This window comes from Physeter macrocephalus, chromosome 3 (assembly GCF_002837175.3).
Source record: "Physeter macrocephalus isolate SW-GA chromosome 3, ASM283717v5, whole genome shotgun sequence".
NCBI lineage: Eukaryota > Metazoa > Chordata > Mammalia > Artiodactyla > Physeteridae > Physeter > Physeter macrocephalus.
This window is the reverse complement of record NC_041216.1, coordinates 17,687,846-17,705,496: the sequence shown is the minus strand read 5'-3', so window position 1 is coordinate 17,705,496 and position 17,651 is coordinate 17,687,846. Positions and strand designations below refer to the sequence as shown.

The 17,651-nt window shown below is 57.6% G+C and overlaps 2 protein-coding genes across 3 annotated transcripts in view; one reads left to right on the top strand and one right to left on the bottom strand.

Annotated features, from left to right (window-relative positions):
* Window positions 1–878: 878 nt before the first annotated feature.
* Window positions 879–8,215, top strand: LDLRAD2 (low density lipoprotein receptor class A domain containing 2; the record flags this gene model as incomplete). Its single annotated transcript, XM_028487761.2, has 3 exons — window positions 879–1,383; window positions 4,327–4,461; window positions 7,457–8,215. Coding segments are annotated over 3 exons (1,098 nt in total), but the record flags the coding sequence as incomplete, so codon positions are not given.
* A 102-nt stretch (window positions 8,216–8,317) lies between these two features.
* The window catches only part of HSPG2 (heparan sulfate proteoglycan 2), a 102,843-nt gene continuing 93,509 nt past the window's right edge, over window positions 8,318–17,651 (bottom strand). The window contains exons 81-97 of one of the 2 annotated variants that reach the window (XM_055083712.1): window positions 17,362–17,473; window positions 16,444–16,588; window positions 16,260–16,359; window positions 16,007–16,116; window positions 15,776–15,884; window positions 15,111–15,209; window positions 14,502–14,723; window positions 13,966–14,210; window positions 13,450–13,621; window positions 13,233–13,355; window positions 13,090–13,146; window positions 10,990–11,065; window positions 10,829–10,907; window positions 10,632–10,702; window positions 10,346–10,429; window positions 9,832–9,935; window positions 8,318–9,541 (exon numbers count right to left, since the gene is read on the bottom strand). In XM_055083712.1, coding sequence (XP_054939687.1) covers window positions 9,369–9,541; window positions 9,832–9,935; window positions 10,346–10,429; window positions 10,632–10,702; window positions 10,829–10,907; window positions 10,990–11,065; window positions 13,090–13,146; window positions 13,233–13,355; window positions 13,450–13,621; window positions 13,966–14,210; window positions 14,502–14,723; window positions 15,111–15,209; window positions 15,776–15,884; window positions 16,007–16,116; window positions 16,260–16,359; window positions 16,444–16,588; window positions 17,362–17,473 — 2,081 coding nt within the window. In that variant the 3' untranslated portion in view covers window positions 8,318–9,368. Of the gene's footprint in view, window positions 9,542–9,831; window positions 9,936–10,345; window positions 10,430–10,631; window positions 10,703–10,828; window positions 10,908–10,989; window positions 11,066–13,089; window positions 13,147–13,232; window positions 13,356–13,449; window positions 13,622–13,965; window positions 14,211–14,501; window positions 14,724–15,110; window positions 15,210–15,775; window positions 15,885–16,006; window positions 16,117–16,259; window positions 16,360–16,443; window positions 16,589–17,361; window positions 17,474–17,651 lie in introns of those variants that run through there. The other variant, XR_003679168.2, reaches the window with a different exon arrangement.

Sequence of the window (17,651 nt, the reverse complement as noted above, 5' to 3'; positions counted from 1 at the left end):
AGGGGCTCCTCATCACACAGCTCTCCCTCCTTTTTTTTTTTTTTTTAAATCAGGGAGGAAAACCTTTCCCAGCAACGCTCAGCAAACCTCTCCTTAAATCTCATTGGCCAGAATCAGTTCACAGGCCAATCCCTAGAGCTGGCAAATGGAATTAGGATTACAAGGCTTGGTTTAGGCCAAAGACCAGGGGGGCTCTCTGATAATTGAGGGGAATTAAGTTTCTCTTAGCAAGGAGAAACAGGGAATGCCTGTTGGCTGGGCAGGTGCCCAACTGTGTCTCCCCCATCCTTTTATTTTTTGGCTGCACTGCGAGGGTTGTGGGATCTTAGTTTCCCGAACAGGAATTGAACCTGGGCCCTCCACAGTGAGAGTGCGGAGTCCTAACCACTGGAGGGAAGGCCAGGAAATTCCCTCCCCCATCCTTGAATAACACTTCTGTAATGCTCATTAAATGCCAGGCACGATCCTAAGCACTGAACCCATACATGTCCACAATCCTTTAGTTTCCACTACAAAATATGAAAAGCTCTGACAACCAAAATTTGTTCTTAGCTAACTAACTGGCAACACCTGACCTGAACTGACAGGAGGCTGTTTACAGTCTGTATTTGTCCTACTTAGGGTAAATGTTCTGTGCAATTGCTCTAGAAAATGTGTTTGATCGTGGAGGGCTGTGGCAGACTCCATTTGGGGCTGCAACATATTATATATCTTTCTAAAATCTGAAAAATTCTGAAACACATCCTAGGGTTTTGGAATACGAGATTGAGGACTTGAATTACATTTTTTAATCCTCACAAAAATTCTGACGTTGCTCAATCATCCCCATTTTCCCGACAAGAAGACTGAGGCTCAGAGAGGCTGAGTGACTCACTCGGGGGTCACACAGCGGGCGGAGGGCAGGGCCAGGCTTGGAACGGGACCGCGTGGTTCCAGGGTCCGTGCTTTTTGCCGCAGCCGACCCGGTGGACCTGTGCGGCCGGACGTGGCAGGGGGACGGGCTGCTGCTGCGCTCGCACTCCGCGTCGCGCCGCTTCTACTTCGTGGCCCCGGACACCGACTGCAGGCTCTGGATGCGGGCAGCAGCCTCCGGCGACAGGATCCGCTTCCAGTTCCGCTTCTTCCTGGTCTACGGCCTGAGCCCGGCGGCGCCCAACGCCTCTTCCCCGGCGCCGGCGCCGGAGGACCCCTGCGCCCCCGAGTCCTACCTGCAGTTCTACGAGGGCCCGCCGGGGGCGCCACGGCTCTTGGGGGCCCGGTTCTGCGGCCTGACCATCCCTGGGCCGGTGGCGTCCTCCCGGGACTTCCTGGGCCTGCGCCTGGTCACCAGAGGCCGCCAGCCCCGCGTGGACTTCGTGGGCGAAATCTCCTCTTTCTGGTTGGGTGAGTGCGGGCTGGTCCGGAGGGAGGGCAGTGGCTGGGGCCTGGCGGCAGGGTCAGGGGCTCCTGTAAGGGGCGGTCCAGACCCAAAGAGCCAACCCCATAAACCTGACTTCCATGGATGCACGGACCAGCCCCTCACCTGTTCACACACAACTCCCTCTCCCACACGATTCCCACACACTCACACACCTCACACTCCAGCACCCACCCCACTCACACACACTGTACCTGTGCACAACTCACACCTCGTACACACACCTGGCGCACGCACCTGCACCACACACACTGAAACACCCAACCCACAGGCCTGGCGTACTGTACACTCTCTCCCACACACAGTTCACATCATGCGCACCTCATCGTACACAATACCACTTTGCACACTGCCATACAACTCACACACTCTCATGTTCACACACTGGCTTCTCTGTCCTGGGTCCACCCGATTGCAGAGGGGCCGAGAGTTGGGAGTCTGGTGACTGTAAGCCACAGAAACCCACTTAGGCAAGGAAAGGGAACTGATATTAATAATAATCCCTCGTTGAGCATTGCCTTTGGCCCTTCGCATGCCAGATCTCATCTGTTCTCATGGCAGCTCCGCTGGGCCAATGCTCCTACCCTCGTATTTATTGATGGGAAACAGGCCTGGAGAGGTTGAGTGAAGTGCCACAGGACTCCCAGCTCACAGGTGGAGGAGCTGGGCTTTAACTGCTAGAGTTTGTCCTCTGCTCAAATTGAGTCAAGGCTTTAGTCCCAGCAGGTTTCTCCAGGACTGAAGACACTCACTGATGTTTCAGCAGAGGAGCTGCCAAAGCCCAGAAGTTTCCAAAACCTCGGAGAAGCATCATCGCCCTCGCTGGCAAAATATCCAGACTGGAGAATTAAACATGGGGTTGTGAGCACTTCAAGGCAAGAACAGGGGGGGCCTCTGAGAGCCAACACAGGTTCACCAGGAGCTAGACCTCGACATGCCAGGCCCTGGACAGCCCTTCAACCTGAGCTGGTCAGAGAGCACCCCCTGCTGTCTCATGTGTGTCTTTGGGGCCATGACTGATGGTGCCTGGGGTCCCCTTTCTGGCTCCTGTGGGCTGTAGCCTGCCAAGGGTCCTATTATACTGTCTTGCAAGCAGATCTCACAGGCTAAATGGAAATCAACCCCTCCCTTCCTCCTTTCCTCCCTCCCACCCTTTCTCACCTTCTGTGAGGTGCAAGCCAAGCATGTTGCAGCTGCTTTGTGTTTAGCAGGATTGGACTCAAAAGCAGGCGACAGTGGCGAAGCCCTGTCACAACTCTGGCTTCCTTGGATCACTTTTTACCACTTTTTACTTGGATTACTGTTTGCGTTTTCTCTCTCATAGATATTCACTCTTACCCCTGCACATCTTTTATAAATTAGAGCATTCACTTTCATTTGCACATGAAAAAACCCCAACTCAAGATGGCTTAAGTCAAAGGAGAATTTGGGGGGCTCCTATAACTGGGATATTAAGGTGTTCGTTCAGGTATAGCTGGATTCAGGAGATCAAGTAATGCCGCCTGGGCTCTATCTCTTTGTTCTGTCCCTTTGCATTGCACTGGGTCTGTTTGGCTTCCATCTCAGGCAGCTCCATTTCCTCTTTCTACTTGGCAGCAAGGTGACCCTGCAGCACCAAGCCCACAGTCCCCCTTATGACTCTCACCTCAGTGAAATAAAGAGCGAGGATCTTTTCTCTCTCTCTCACTTTTTTTTTTTTTTTGGCTGCACCGAGCGCCTTGCAGGATCTCAGTTCTTGACCAGGGATTGAACCTGGGCCCCCGGCAGTGAAAGAGCTGAGTCCTAACCAGTGGACTGCCAGGGAACCGCGAGGATCTTTTCTTATGGTTCTAGCAAAAGTCCTCGGGGCCAAATTTGATTAGTCACATGGGCCATGTGTCCGTTCCCGGGGCCAGGAATGGAATGCTCTGATTCCCATGTTTACCTCTGAGCCATGGTATTGGTCAGTCCCTCCTGAACCAGCTTTTCTCCACAGAATGGGGTGCTGGGTAAGCCAACCTGTCTGCCACACCCTGTGCACCAAGTCATACCCTTCTCTCACCTGTGTGCCTATTCACTCATTTAACAAAGATTGAGTACCTGCCCTTGTGCCAGGTGCTGTTCTAGGCTCCAGGGATACATGCAGCAGTGAATGAAAGAGAAGTCCCTGCCCCATTTGAGGTGACATTCTAGTGGGGGAGGCAGACCATAAACAAAGAACCCATCAAATCCATAATCTGCAGAGGTGGTAAGTGCTGCAGAGGAACCCAAATCAGGATAAAGGGGTGGTGGGGGAGGGATGGTGTGCCGTTCTCACGTGGAGGTGAGGGCAGGCCTTCCGACACGATGACATTTGAGTGGAGACCTGAGGGGAGCAAGCCATGCAGTTACGGGCAGGGCTGATGGCAGGTGCAGTGCCACGAGCCGGCATGAGCTTGGAGTGTTCAGGTTGCTGGGCTACCATAGTCTGTGTGCACGCACGCGTGCACACACACACACACACACTGGGTGCCACAGTGCTCATGAGCATGGGGCTGAATTCCTATCCTGCTGCTTAGATACAAGCTGTGTGGCCTTGGTCTAGTGACCTAACCTCCCTGTGCCTCAGTCTTCTCATCTCTAAAATGGGATTGATAATAGTATTGACCCTACAGGGTTAATGTGAGAACTTAACGAGCTGGGATGTGAACCACGCCTGGCTTGGAATAGGAGCTCAGTAAATGTTAGCTGCCATCATCATCATCATCATCATCATCACCATCCCCATCCCCATCATCATCTTTATGATCAGACACCTGTCTCATCCATACTCTTATTTGCACGCACATGGAAACAGCCTCCCCTGCTCACACCTCCCACATTCCCTCCCCATAGGGCCAAACATTCTGTGGTGCTCAGTGTCCTCATCGTGCCTCCCCTCTCAACCCCAGGATCCTGTTGTGCCTACTTCCGACGTCAGAACAGCAGGTGCATTCCCCCGAGGCTGGTGTGCGATCCCTGGGGCATGGACAACTGTGGCGACGGCAGTGACCAGGCTTCGTGGCCAGCAGCTAACTGCAGAGGTCAGTGACAGGTGTGGCTTGGGCCCTGCTGAGCAGCTGGGTTAGAAGCTGGAGGCCGGAGGCACGGGTTTGGCAGGAGAGGATAAGGTGAAGCACAGTAGTGGGGAATCCATTCAGAGCAGACTGCCTGAGGACCAGAGGATGTTAGAGCTCAAATGGTGATCGAATCCAGCTGCTTCCAAATGTCGTTTCAGTGGTGGAAGCTTTTCCTAAACGGAGCCTTGCAGAGGCCCCAGACATCACAAGGAGAGATGTTCTACTTAACTGGATGTGGGAGGCCTGGGCCGCGGCTGACTGATGTCCCACTGAGAGACTTGAGTTTGACCTTTAAGACTTCGAAAACCATTGATCCAGCCTGACTCCCACATTTTATAGATGGGGAAACTGAGGCCTAGGGAGGAGAAATGACTTGCCCAAGGTCATAGAGTCACTGAGTGACATACCCAGGAATGACCTCTGTGGATGGACAGAGGGGACCAGACTAGGTCACCCCTGATTATCCTTCTTAGGAATCTGGATAGGCCCCACTCCCAGTCAGGGTTGCCATGTCCTGTTGAACAGGTTGTTCGTTGCAAAAATGCACCTGGCTGAGGGGTAAAACCCAGCTTCCCGGGAGCCCACACACTTCCCTCCCCAGCCACTCCTCAGGCTCCTCCCTGACACTATGCTCTGTGCCCAGAGGCCCGGGCCCTGTGTCGTCTCCTCCAGCTGCCACACCCGTTCCCTCCCCCTTCTCCTTTATACCGTACCGCCAGCTGGACTGGTCTTTGAACACTAGTTATGTAACCACCTCCCCACCTGACATCTCCACGTGGCTGTGCAGGCGGGTCTTACACTTAACTTGTTCCAAACTGAACTCATGATTCACAGCCTGCCCCGCGTCCTGCTCCTCACCCGTGTCCCCTTCTCACTCGGTGGCAGCTTTGAATTCCAGTTGTTCAGGCCCAAACGGTTGAATGGTCCTTTACTCCCTTTTCCCTCTCAGCCCATAACCAAGCCATCAGTGTTGTCGGAATTAATCTGACGTTTTCCTCATGATAAGACTGCAGTCGTGGGTTATGAGGAGGAAGATCACAGAGGTCAAGTGCACACCAGGCCAAACCAACGCGATCACTCCCCAACATGATCCACGGATGTTGATGTTGGCCTCGGTCACCGGGTTGAGGCTGTGTTTGTCAGTTTCTCCGCTGTTACTCTGTCTCCTCTCTCCACGCTGTCCTCTTTGGGAGGAAGTCACCACGCGCAGCCCACACACTAGCAGGGAGTTAAGCTCTCCTGCCAGGGGAGCATTTTATTCTTTTTTTTTTTGGCCGCGCCCCTCGGCTTGCGGGATCTTAGTTCCCGGACCAGATGTTGAACCTGGGCCCCCAGCAGTGGAAGCGTGGAGTCCTAACCACTGGACCACCAGGGAACTCCCCGGAGGAGCCTTTTAAAACACTAAGTCAGATCGCGTCACTCCTGTGCGCAGGACCCTCCTCACTCCTCACTCAGCCCACATAAGCCTCCCAGGGGCCCCCAGGCCCTGAGTGACCTGGCCCGTCACCTCCCACCTGCCCGCTTGCTCCAACAGCTCCTCCACTCCGGCCCCTGGCAGCTCCTTCCACGCCCCAGTCTTGTCCTGCCTCTGGTCTCTCACTAGCTCTTTCCTCTACCTGGAAGGCTTTTCCCAGAGGTTTACACACTCATTCCTTTGCCTTCTGCAGGTCTCGGCTTAACCCTCACCCTCTCCATGAGCTCCTTCCTGACCCCTTTGTTTAAAAATAGCAACCCTGGGATTTCCCTGGGCGGTCCAGTAGTTAGGACTCCGCGCTTCCACTACAGGGGCCACGGGTTCCCTGGTCGGGGAACTAAGATCCCACAAGCTGCGCGGCCAAAAAAAAAAAAAAGAAGAGAAAAGGAAAGTAAAGAAAAGCAACCCTGTGTCCATTGAAAGAAAAACAGGTAAACAAAATGTGGTATGTCCACACAATGGAATATTGTTCAGCCCTACAAAGGAAGGAAATGCTGACACATGCTACAACATGGATGAACCTTGAGGACATTATGCTGACTGCAATAAACCAGTCACAAAAGGACGAATACTATGTGATTCTACCTATATGAGACATCTAGAGTACTCAAAATCAAAGAGACGGAAAGTTGAATGATGGTTGCCAGGGGCTGGGGGGAGGGGAAATGGGGAGTTATTAATAATGGGTACGGAGTTTCAGTTTTATGAGATGAAAACAGTTCTGAGAATGGATGGCGTTGATGGTTGCTCAACAATATGAATGGACTTAATACTACGGAACTGTACTTAAAAATGGTTAAAATGGTAAATTTTGTTTTGTATAGTTTACCTCAATTAAAAGAAAAATAGCAACCTTGCCCCTCGCCAACATGCCCTGTCCCTTTCCCTGCTTAATTTTTCCTCGTAGCACCTATCTCCATTTGACACACGGTAGAATTTGTGTTTTGTGTCGCCTCACACTAAAATGCCAGCTCCATGGAGACATTTTTGTCTATTTTGCTCACTGTCATATCCTCCAGTCCCTAGAGCAATGCCTGGGGTATAGTAGCAGGTGATTGAAAAATACTCATCAAATGAGTGGACTAACGAACCTCTCTATGTCTCCGTTTCCTTATCTGTAAACTGGGGATGATAAACCTAACCTCTCAGATTTGTCAAGAACTTTAAGTGAAATCCTGTGGGTGAAGGGCCCAGCGCAGAGCATGGTGCTTGGTGCACAGAAAATGCTCAGTACAGCATTACTCCTTGAGAAGTAGCTCCCTTCATCCACTCCAGCCCCTGGAGCTAGACTGTGAGTTCAAGTCCACCCCTGTCACTTCCAGCTGTGTGATCTGGGCAAGTGACTTAACCTCTCTGTGCCTCACTTCTCTTATCTGTAAAATAAAAATACTAACACTGAGAGGTTTGGGGAGGATTAAACGAGACATAATCATATTCTGCAAGGGGCAGATCTCAGTGTGTTAGAGCTGTTATTTCCCACTGCCGGTGCCTATCCGGTGCCCAGCCAGGAAGGGAGTACGGATGATGGTACCTCCGGGTCCCTGACTCTTCCCCCAGCTCTCGGGTCTGCGGGCCCCCTGCGGATTGCAGCTGAGAGGAGCCCCCCAGCACGCCGGGACCCTGCACGACAGGATGCAGCTCCGGAAGGTAGATGGCTCTTGGTTATCACCCGCTGCCGTTCCTCCCGCCGAGATCACACTTGGCCCTCTCCAGTGATGGGTGGGGGCAGCTGGCCCAGGCTGAGGCCTGAGTGGACTCTTTCTTTCTACAGGCCTCCAGCTGCGGGGGGTGGCGCTGGCCTCCTCGCTGTTCCTAGCCTCTGCTGGCCTCCTCATGGGCCTCCTCTGGTGCTGCTGCTCCTCCAGCCGGCTGGCTTGGTGGGCTGGTGGTGTGCACCATCTGTTACACGTGTCCTGGCCAGGTGGCCCCTGGGGGCCTGCGGCTGAGTGAGCCAGGTCAGGGGGGGTCATCCTTAGAGAGGCTGTGGGCATCAGAGGAAGGAGAGTGGGCTCTGGGGTCAGACAGTCCCTGGGTTCTGCCCCCACCCCCCACAGGGCTGTCTAACCTTGGGCAGATCATATAACCCTCCGAGACTCAGTCTGCTCCTCTGGAAAATGGGATGATTCCTGCCTCACAGGGTCATGGTGAAGGCCACAGGAGGCAGCTGACCCTGCAACTTGCATGGTGACTGGCACTCTGCTGGATCAGTGAAGGGCAGGGAGTAGGGGCCTCGCTCACCTGAAGCTGCCTTGCTTCACACCCGGACCTCACTCGCCCTGCTTTGTCCCATCCTGGCCCACCCTCAGGTACCACGAGTCCAGTCGTAGTCAAAGACACAGGAGACAGCCCTGGCGGGGATAGCACCGTTTATTAAGAAAGATCAAGACAAAGACCACAGGAGGGTCCCTTCTAGGACACAGAGGCCAGGCGTCCCGGACCCACATCTGGGGGCTGCTGGTGGGGAGGGCGCTTGCCCCCAGTTGGGCCCTCAGGCTCCCACAGATGGGGCAGGGCTGTCACGCCCCCTTCCTATCCCTCCCAGTCATGAGTCCCGGCTCCCCTACCCAAGGCATTAACTCTTTCCGACCACCAATGCTCTCCTCCCCCCATGTGCCCTGGGCCTTCACTTCCAGATCAGTGAGGGGACGTGGCCTGGTGCAGGCAGAGAGACACTCTCAGTGCCGGGCTCCGCCTGTAGCAGCTCCTGGTAAGAGTTGGGGTGGGCTTTCCCTTGCAGCCCCTCAGGGCAGGGGCCCTGGGCGAGGTGTGGGGTGGGAGGGATGCAGGCCGGGAGGGCTTGGTGGGAGGGGGGAGGCTGCCAGGGGCAGGTGGCCTGGCTGGCTAGGCGGAGGTGGAGGGGCGCTGGGACATGGGCTGGCAGGGCTGGGGGCTGCCTGCCCAGGGGTGAGCTGCCTTTTGCACCACATTTAGCACTAAAGAGCTTTCCCAAGCCGGAGGAGGGTGGCGAAGTCCACTGCGATGCCCTCTGCTCCGGGTAGCTGGTGAGGCTCCAGGCTGGAAGCCGAGGTTGGTTCCTGTAGAAATGAGGGCTGCCCAAGGGCTGAAGAAACGGGCAGCCCAGCACTACCTTGGGGGGCTCTGTTGGTGGGGGCAGTTCTGAGCCTGCTCAGCCACCGTGCCCGACCCCAAGTCCTGGTGACCCTTTGAGGCACCTGCTCCCATGCAACCCGCTCTGCCCAGCAGCCTGTGGCTTTGCCCAGGTGTGTCTGTGTGTGTGGGGTGGCGTGTCCACCCTCCAGTCCAGCCCAGGGCAGTAGCAGCAAAGCGTGGCATCGCCTCCGTTTCTTACAAAATATTCATAATAATAATATTAATAATAATATAGTCGACGCTGTGGGGCTGGGGCGCTGCCCGGGAGTCCGTGTGGGGCAGGCAGTGCCTACGAAGGGCAGGGGCGCGTGTTGGCCCCCGCCTGGGCGCGGTGCTGCAGGTCCAGTGGCTGTGGAGGCGGGGTGCCAGGCCGGGCAGAGTGCAGCACCAGGTTCTTGATACAGCCCGTGATGCCCGAGGAGAACCTGCCCCCGGTCAGCACCGCCACGTCGGGGGCTCCACCTGCGGGGAAGGGAGAGGGCGGGGCCTGTCAGCTCCAGGAGGTGGGGGGGAGGAAGTCCCCGTGCTCTACCTCTGCCGGGGCCCCCCGTGATGCCCGAGGAGAACCTGCCCCCGGTCAGCACCGCCACGTCGGGGGCTCCACCTGCGGGGAAGGGAGAGGGCGGGGCCTGTCAGCTCCAGAGGTCGGGGGGGAGGAAGTCCCCGTGCTCTACCTCTGCCGGAGCCCCGGGCCCTCCCCAACCTGGAGGAGCGGCCCCAGGCCTGCACCGAGGCCCGAGCTCAAGACTTACCGACGTAGATGCCGCCCTTGGTGTTGACTGCCACGTTAGGGCCTGGGGACTGGCCGCTGACCAGCTCCTCTCCGTCCACCTGGATGGAGCCTCTCCGGCCCTCTCTGCAGTGGAACGGGGTCAGGCCCCTTACCACCGATCCCCCGTCCTTCTCAACCCAGTGAGAGCCCCCTCCCTTTGCTACAGAGACTCCAGTCAGAGCAGTGTCCCCGCCTCTCCCTGAGTTCTTTCTTGCCCCCTCCCTCCGCTGGATGAGAGATCTGGTCCCACAAACACAACTTCCTAGCACCCCACCCAGGCCTCATCCATCCCCTAGGGTGCTTGTGCGCCCACCCCACGGAGTTCTGTCCTGCCCTGCAAGTCTGTGCTCCGGCAGGCGGGCTCTCCCCTGACCCTGGCTTCAAGTTCTGTCTCCCCAGAGCTCAATGCCTGCCTCCCTGCTCATGGTGGGGGGCGCCCTGTCCCAGTCCAGGACTCTGGGCCCTTCGCCCTAGTGCCCGGGGGTCTCCCTTACCGCAGTGCCATCACCCGATGCCACTCGCCATCGTTGATGGGGTCCTCAGAGACAAGGCGGGCCTCCCCACTGCCCAGCTGGTAGCTGCAGTCACACAGGCCCAAGAGGGTGTGAGCAGGGGCCAGGACTGGAGGGGGTGTGGGACGGTGGTGGTGGTGGTGTGCAGCTGGGGCACTGGGCGCTGCAGCTTCTTGCTGGAGGGGCCATGGGGCTGACTGGAGGGGAAGCCACTGAAGGGTAAGGGGGCTGAGGGAAGGGAGAGGAAGGGTCGGGTGCCAGGACCCACCTGAAGACAAGGTGCCCATCCTGAAGCCCAAGACTGATGAAGTCCTTGCCTCGGCCGGACTCTCCCACCTCCTGCCAGAGAAGCACAGGGTTACTGGGGGCTGCCGACAGCTGTGGCCTCCTCCTTCCTCTCTCCCACTTCTGTGGCCACCAGGGGGCTGGGAACCCTGAGATCCTGGGCGGGACGTCCACGCTTACCACGCCCTGCCAGAGCAGGAGGCCGCTGGCCGTGCTGGTCTGAACCTCCAGCTCGATGGTCTCGGGCACCTCAGGGAGACTGTGGTGTGGGGGAAGTGGGTGAGAGGGCAGAAGTCCCAGATTCCCGTTCCCCACCCTGGGCCCACAGATTCTCTTCTCACCTCCTGGAGAGGATGTGGCCAGGGAGGGTGAGGAAGCCGTCATCGTAGAAGTAGGCTCCGTACTGCCCGGGGGCATCTGTCGGGGGAGTGGGGGCGATGCTGGGACACCTGCTCACCCGCATGGAGTATCCATCCCGCGTCGGTGCCCTTGACCCCCACCTCCATCCCGACCTGTACTACTGCAGGGCTCTGAACCTGCGGTCCCTGGAGACCCAAGGGGGCTGGGGGCAGAATTCAGAGGCCTGTGAACTTGGCTTGGAAAACATTACGGTTCTAGCCTTGCTCACTTCTCCCTGAAGGTTAGCAGTTCCTTTAGTTACGCAGGTAGGCAACACGCTGAAGGAGCAGCAGGGCCTGTGACTCAGTCACCAATGGAGGATTTCCTTATGGCATTACAGTTGCTGCAAATATTTCCAAACATTGTTTATGCTTATTGCAATTGTGGTAGCTGTTGGGACTAACGACCCTAACCCTAACCCTAACCCTAACCCTAACACTGGATCTTGTATTTAATGCGTTAATAAAGACGCAAAAAACTTCAAATATTTTGATAACCTTCTTTCAGAACGATTGATTTCCTTTGAAATCCTATGTATTTCATTCTATGCAGTCAGTAGGGTCCAGGCAGGGTGATCAACCATCCCTATTTGCCGGGTCCTGTCCTGGTTTTAGCTCTGAAAGTCCCACATCCCCAGAAGCTCCTCAGTCCTGAGCAAACTGGGGCAGCTGGTCGTCTAGGTCAGTGGCACATAAACGGTTCTGAACCTTTGTACTCCCTCCATCTTACAGACGGGAAGACAGGTTCAGGGATGAGTGACTTGCCCAGGAAGTGGGAAGCCCGGATGGCAACCCAGACCTTTCGGCTGCATCGTCCACACTGTGTGTGTGGCTATAACATCCCCAACGCTACCTGATCAAAGCCATCCCACACCAGTGCTGGCCCCTGGGGCCTGGCAGCTACACCCTCCACCAACTGATGAAGTCAGCAGCTAACAGTTACCAAGCACCTACTATCTGCCAGTCACCATGCAGGAAGTTTCACATCCAGCTACAAACATAATTTTTAACTGGATCCTTGTAACAACCCTATGTCTTTGCTATAATATTAACAAAAGCTAACATTCTGTGCCCACTCTGGACCAGACATTGTTCTAAGCATTTAAAATACATTACAGAATTTTACTCTCACACAAAATTTTATCCAAAGCCTTGTGGAAGGATGTTACTTCTTTCTGTTTTATACGTGAGGAAACTGAGGCACAGAGAGGTTAAGTGAGTCACCCAAGTCACACAGCTAGTAAGTGGTAGAGCTAGGATTTGAACCCAGGCTCTTACCCACTATGCCACTACCTCTCCTATTATATTAGTGATAAATAAGATATGTATCTATAACGCAATTAGCACAGGGCCTGTAAGTGTTCAATAAGTATTCATTTTTACAAATCATTATCATTGCTTTTAAACAGATTGTGGAATCCTTGAGAATGAGCGTCCTGCCTTACGCATCTTATATATATATATCTATATATATATATATATGTATATTTTTTTTTTTTTTTTTTTTTTTTTTTTTTTTTGCGGTACGCGGGCCTCTCACTGTTGTGGCCTCTCCCGTTGCGGAGCACAGGCTCCGGACGCGCAGGCTCAGCGGCCATGGCTCACGGGCCCAGCCGCTCCGCGGCATGTGGGATCTTCCCGGACCGGGGCACGAACCCGCGTCCCCTGCATCGGCAGGCGGACTCTCAAGCACTGCGCCACCAGGGAAGCCCCGCATCTTATATTTACTGCCCCCAGGGCAAGGATGGGCACACATACATGTCTGTTGCTGGAATGCACGAATACAGAGGAGGGTACAGAAGTGAAAGTGGTTCAAGGACCTGCCCAAAGTCACTAGGCAGTGAGCATAGCGCAGGACCCAGCTCTGTGCGGCTGTGCTCTTCTTATTCTGTCTCTCTGTGCCCAGGGAGCCTCTCACCTGGGCTTGTTTTGTTCAGAGGCCAGGGTGGAGGGGCGGGGTCATTGGAAGAGGGGCTGAGAGACCCAAAGCCTGGGAGGGACAAGCCTGCTCAGCTCCTCTGGCTGGTCACGGCAAGTACGTACCGTTGCCCCCACTGCCTTCAAGATGCCAGTCGGACTCCGCTATGCCATGTGCAGAGCCTGTGGGGAGAGGCAGGGTCCAGTCGGTGGGCTGTGTCAGGCCCCAGCGCCCCAAAGGGGAGGTGGAGAGAAGCTGGGGCAGTTACCTTGTTGGCAGCGAGGGCCAGAGAAGCCGGGGGGACAGAGGCAGCGGGTGCCCTGGCAGGTACCCCCATGCAGACAGGGCTCATGGAGCTGGCAGGGGTTCTCCTCGTGCTCACAGAGGTCTCCTGTGGGCCGGGGCAGAGGCGAGTGGGCATGGGCTGGAGAGGCCACTGACCACCCCCCACCCCTCCCTCCCAGTGCCTGGCCGGGCTCCCTCGCCTTTGAAGCCGTCTGGACACAGGCACTGGAACTCGTATTCCCCGGCGGGCATGCACGTGGCGCCGTTGCGGCAAGGCTGGCGCTCACACGGGGAGCTGTCGTAGCACTGCCCGACGCCCCGGCTGCCCAGGAAGCTGTAGGTGAGGTCCAGCCGCTTTCCATTCACTGACACCTGTGGGCATAGGGACACTAAGGGACTCGAAGAAGGCAGGAGGCTGACGCACGGGTGTACCAGCAGAGAGAAGACTGCAGCGGAGGGTAGCTGGGAACCCAGGCTGGAACTTGAGCAGTAACGTGGGTTTCTAGAGTCGGGGGGGAGGACCAAAGTCGAGGGTCTCCTGTGTGCCAGGAGCATCCATCAGTGCAGTCCCTCCTCACTACAACCTTCAAAGCAGGTGTGAGTATCCCCACTTTACAGAGGAGGAAACTGAGGCTCTGATCCCAAGCGCCTTGGGCTGGCTGCAGGCGGAGGGAAATCACCCCGCCCTCCCCGCTTGCCGTCTGGAAGTCGCTCACCTCACCCACGCAGCCGCGGAAGTGAGCGCTCATGTTGGTGGCCAGGGGCAGCTGCAAGGACGGCTCCACACCACCCAGGTAGAGCAGGGTGTGCAGGTTGAGGCCCTGGCTCTTGCCGGGTGAGGAGCGCAGCACAGGGCGCCCGCCGTTCACCCGCAGGCTGCCGTCCTTGTTGAGACGCTCTGCGGACATGCGATGCCAGCGGCCCAGGGCCAGGGGCTCGGAGCTCCGCAGAACGGCCAGCCCTGGGGAGGACGCCGGCAGGGTTGGCACATGGATGGCCCTCTGCCCTGTCCCACCCCCTACAGGAACTTGGGCAGACAGGGAATCTCCTTCAGCCTCCCAGCGTCCCAGAGGAACCCAAGAGGTCTAGAGACTTGCTTCAGGTCACACGGAGAGAAGGAACGCGAAGAACAGGGGACTCCGGTTGGTCTGACTTCAGAATTTATTCCTCCCGCCTCCTGGGGGTGTGGGGGGCCAACGGGGGCACGGGGCTTGGTGCCTACAGCTCAACTGCATTTGGTGTCAGTGCTCACCTGACCCCAACTCGTAGCGGAACTCCAGGTGGCCGCCAACCATCGCCAGGGACACGAAATCCTCTACAGGCCCGCTCTTCCCCCCGCTGAACAGCAGGACTCCGTCGGGTGCCAGCGGCTTAAACTCAACGTCCAGGCGTAGCTCGTGGTGCGTGTTGGTGAGAGCAGGCAGCGCCAGGTAGGAGCCCGCGCCCGACAGGGAAGGGGTGGTCACGGTCACACCTGCAGCAGCCACAGCTCAGCCCGGGCAGTGGGGATGCCAGAGTCCCGGGAGGGCTCCGACTATGCAGCCTTCCTCTGGGACCCCTGCCCACCCCACTCCCAGTCCTAGAGGCTCGGGATCAGCTGGGCAACGGCTGCAACAGCCCAGAAGCACCCTGCCCCCAGCGCTACAGACCAGGCTGGATCTCCAATTAGAGGGGGTTCCCCTTTGGGGCCCTTGTGTACGGGATTCAGGCTGGGCATGAAGCTTGGCCAGGTGACTTGGAGGCCCTCTGGCTCTGGAATAATTTTCTCATCCATAGGGCCTGTCGTGGCCTCAGAATGCCCTGCCCAGCTTCTCCCGTCCTTACTGGGACCCCTGGGGGTCTCAGGCCCAGCTCCACTTACCTTCCTCACACCTCATCCCCGAGCGGCCCAGGTGGCAGCGGCAGGTGTAGCCTCGGCCGTCGGGCCGGTTCACACAGGTGGCGTCGGGCCCACAGGCCTCTGGGGGACACACAGGCCAATGAGGAGGACACTGAGGTGGCCTGGGAGACGATGGGGTCCTGAGGCCAGAACTCTACCTACTGCCCCCCCGGGGGCCTTGGCTACTTAGGGCCGGGCCAACCTGGGAGGGCTGCATCGGGAGACCAGGGCGGAGGAATGGATTCGGGCAAGGGTGGGGCCAGAGGAGGCTGGGCAGGGAGAGAGCAAGGGGGGCAGTGAACGAGTGACTCTCTTGTTCTTGAAAGACTGTACGTGGGCGGTGGGTAGTGGGGACAGTGCCTTGGTAACAGATGGGAAGGTGGTAGGCACCAGGGAGCAGTGACTGGGGCTGGGGGGAGTGTCCGGGTACAGTGACGGGGATGAGTGCTTGGGTGGCAGAGATGGGAGGCGTGGTGGATATCAGGACGGCAGTGATGGAAGTCAGAATCCAGGAAGAGTGGTTAAGTACTTGGGAAAGACGGAGAGAGGGTGGCGAGTGCGGTTAGCAGTTGGGGTGGATATGACGGGGCAGCAACGGGCAGAGGGAAGAGCTGGAGTGGCAGTGACAGAGAGGGTGGGTTACACACCTGGGTGGCAGTGCAGGGCCTGCGAGTGCTCACAGCGGCTGCCGGTGAAGCCAGCCGGGCACACACACACATAGCTGCTGCTCTCCGAGTCTTGGCACCGGCCCCCGTTCTGCAAAGCAGCCCCCGGAAGTCAGACCAAGAACACTGGCCCTTCCCCACTCCCCCCTAGGGCCGGCCACGGCTGAGGACAGCGGCCCGGGCGGCCGGGAGGAGTGTGCGGTGTGGGGTTACCTGGCAGGGCCGGTCCCGACAGGTGGGGCAGTGGGAGATGCCGTGCGCTGTAAGGTTGAGGTCGTGGAAGACGATCTCCTCACCCTGGATGCGCAGCTCCCGGACACAGCCTGGGGGGCGGGCAGGCAGGATGAGCCAAGGCAGGGCTGCTGGGAGGCCTGCCCAGCTCCAACCCACGCCCTGCAGTGCCCTCCCAGGTGCTCTGCCAGCCAGGTGAGGTCTGGCCAGGGCTGAAGGTGGGGAGGGGGTTCACCTATGAAGCCGCTGCTCAGCCCTGCCTTGGGGATGGCGCCATAGTCGGGGTAGCCACCCAGGTAGAGCTCCTCATTCAGGTCCAGACCCTGGAACTTGCCCTGGACAGGGGGTAAGGCAGGAATGGCAGAGGCCGAGCGGAGGCGGGGAGGGGCTAGGAATAGAGGAACGGGGCTGGGTCTCACCTGGGAGGTGCCGTTGACCGGGGCCAGGCTGCCCACGATCAGGGAGCCCTGGGTGAGGCTGCGCAGCAGGGTCACGGTGTGGAACTGGCCCAGTGCTAGCGGTGCGGGGTGACGGATGGTGGCCATGCCCGAGCCTGCATCAAACCTGCTCCACGGGGTGGGAGGGAGGGCCAGAGCGGGAGAGAGCGGATATGGGGTTTGTAGGAAGGGCTGGGCAGGGAGCCCAGGCTGGGCAAAGGTGTCGACGCCATTCCCTGCCATCCTGCTCCAGTTCCTGTCCCTGCCCTGTGCTCTCGGTCCATCACCACCCCCAGCTCACCCTATCCCTGCCCCTCCCCAGGAGTTCTTCTCCTCCTACGCTCTTTCCCTGGGAGCTAATTCAGAGCAGCCCCCGGGGCTCCAAGTGCCCCTGGCGCTAGGCCCTACAGCCTAGCACCTGGCCTCACTGTGCGTCTGAGCTCTCCTCCCTCTGAGATGCCCTTGTTTCTTTCCTTCTTTGTTTGCGGCTGGTCTTCCCCAACGAGAATATACATTCCCACAAGGGCCAGAACTTGATTTGTTTTGTTTGTATCAGTGCCTGGCACATAGTAGGTATTCAGCAAAAAACTGCTGAATGAATAAATGAATGAATGAATTCTGGCCTGCAGCAGTCCCACCCCGGAAGGACACACTCAGCATCGCCGAGTATTTCTGCTGCAACTGTGTGCGAGTCTGAGGCTGCTTCCTCCGCCACCCGGCTGGCGCACTGTGCTGACCCCGGCAGCACGGGGGGTCACCGAGGGTAACGGCCACATCTCCTCCTTCTTTCAGAACCTCCGTCGTACAACTCAGCCCAGGGTGGTGTGTGCCTGACGAAAGTCCTGCCATCTAGTCCCCCAGCCCCCCTTCCCCTGTAAACCGGGAGGGCGAGGGTCTCACCGGAACTCGGGCCTCCCGCCCACAAGGCCAAAGGAGATGAAGTCGGGCTGCCTGTTGGCCAGGTTGGCGGGGCTCCCTGGGATCCGCTTCTGCCCGTTGTACAGTAGCATCCCTGGGCGGGCATAGCTGTGTTAGGGCCTCCCGTCCAGCTACGGGCTCCCTGTCTGCCCAGCCCCGGAACGAACGGCCCAAGCTTGTGAGCCCTTCCCCTCGCTAACTGCTGTCCCTCCCTCCAGCACACCCCACACAGCCAGGGCGTCTCACTCTCAGGATGGGGCCCTAAATAGAAG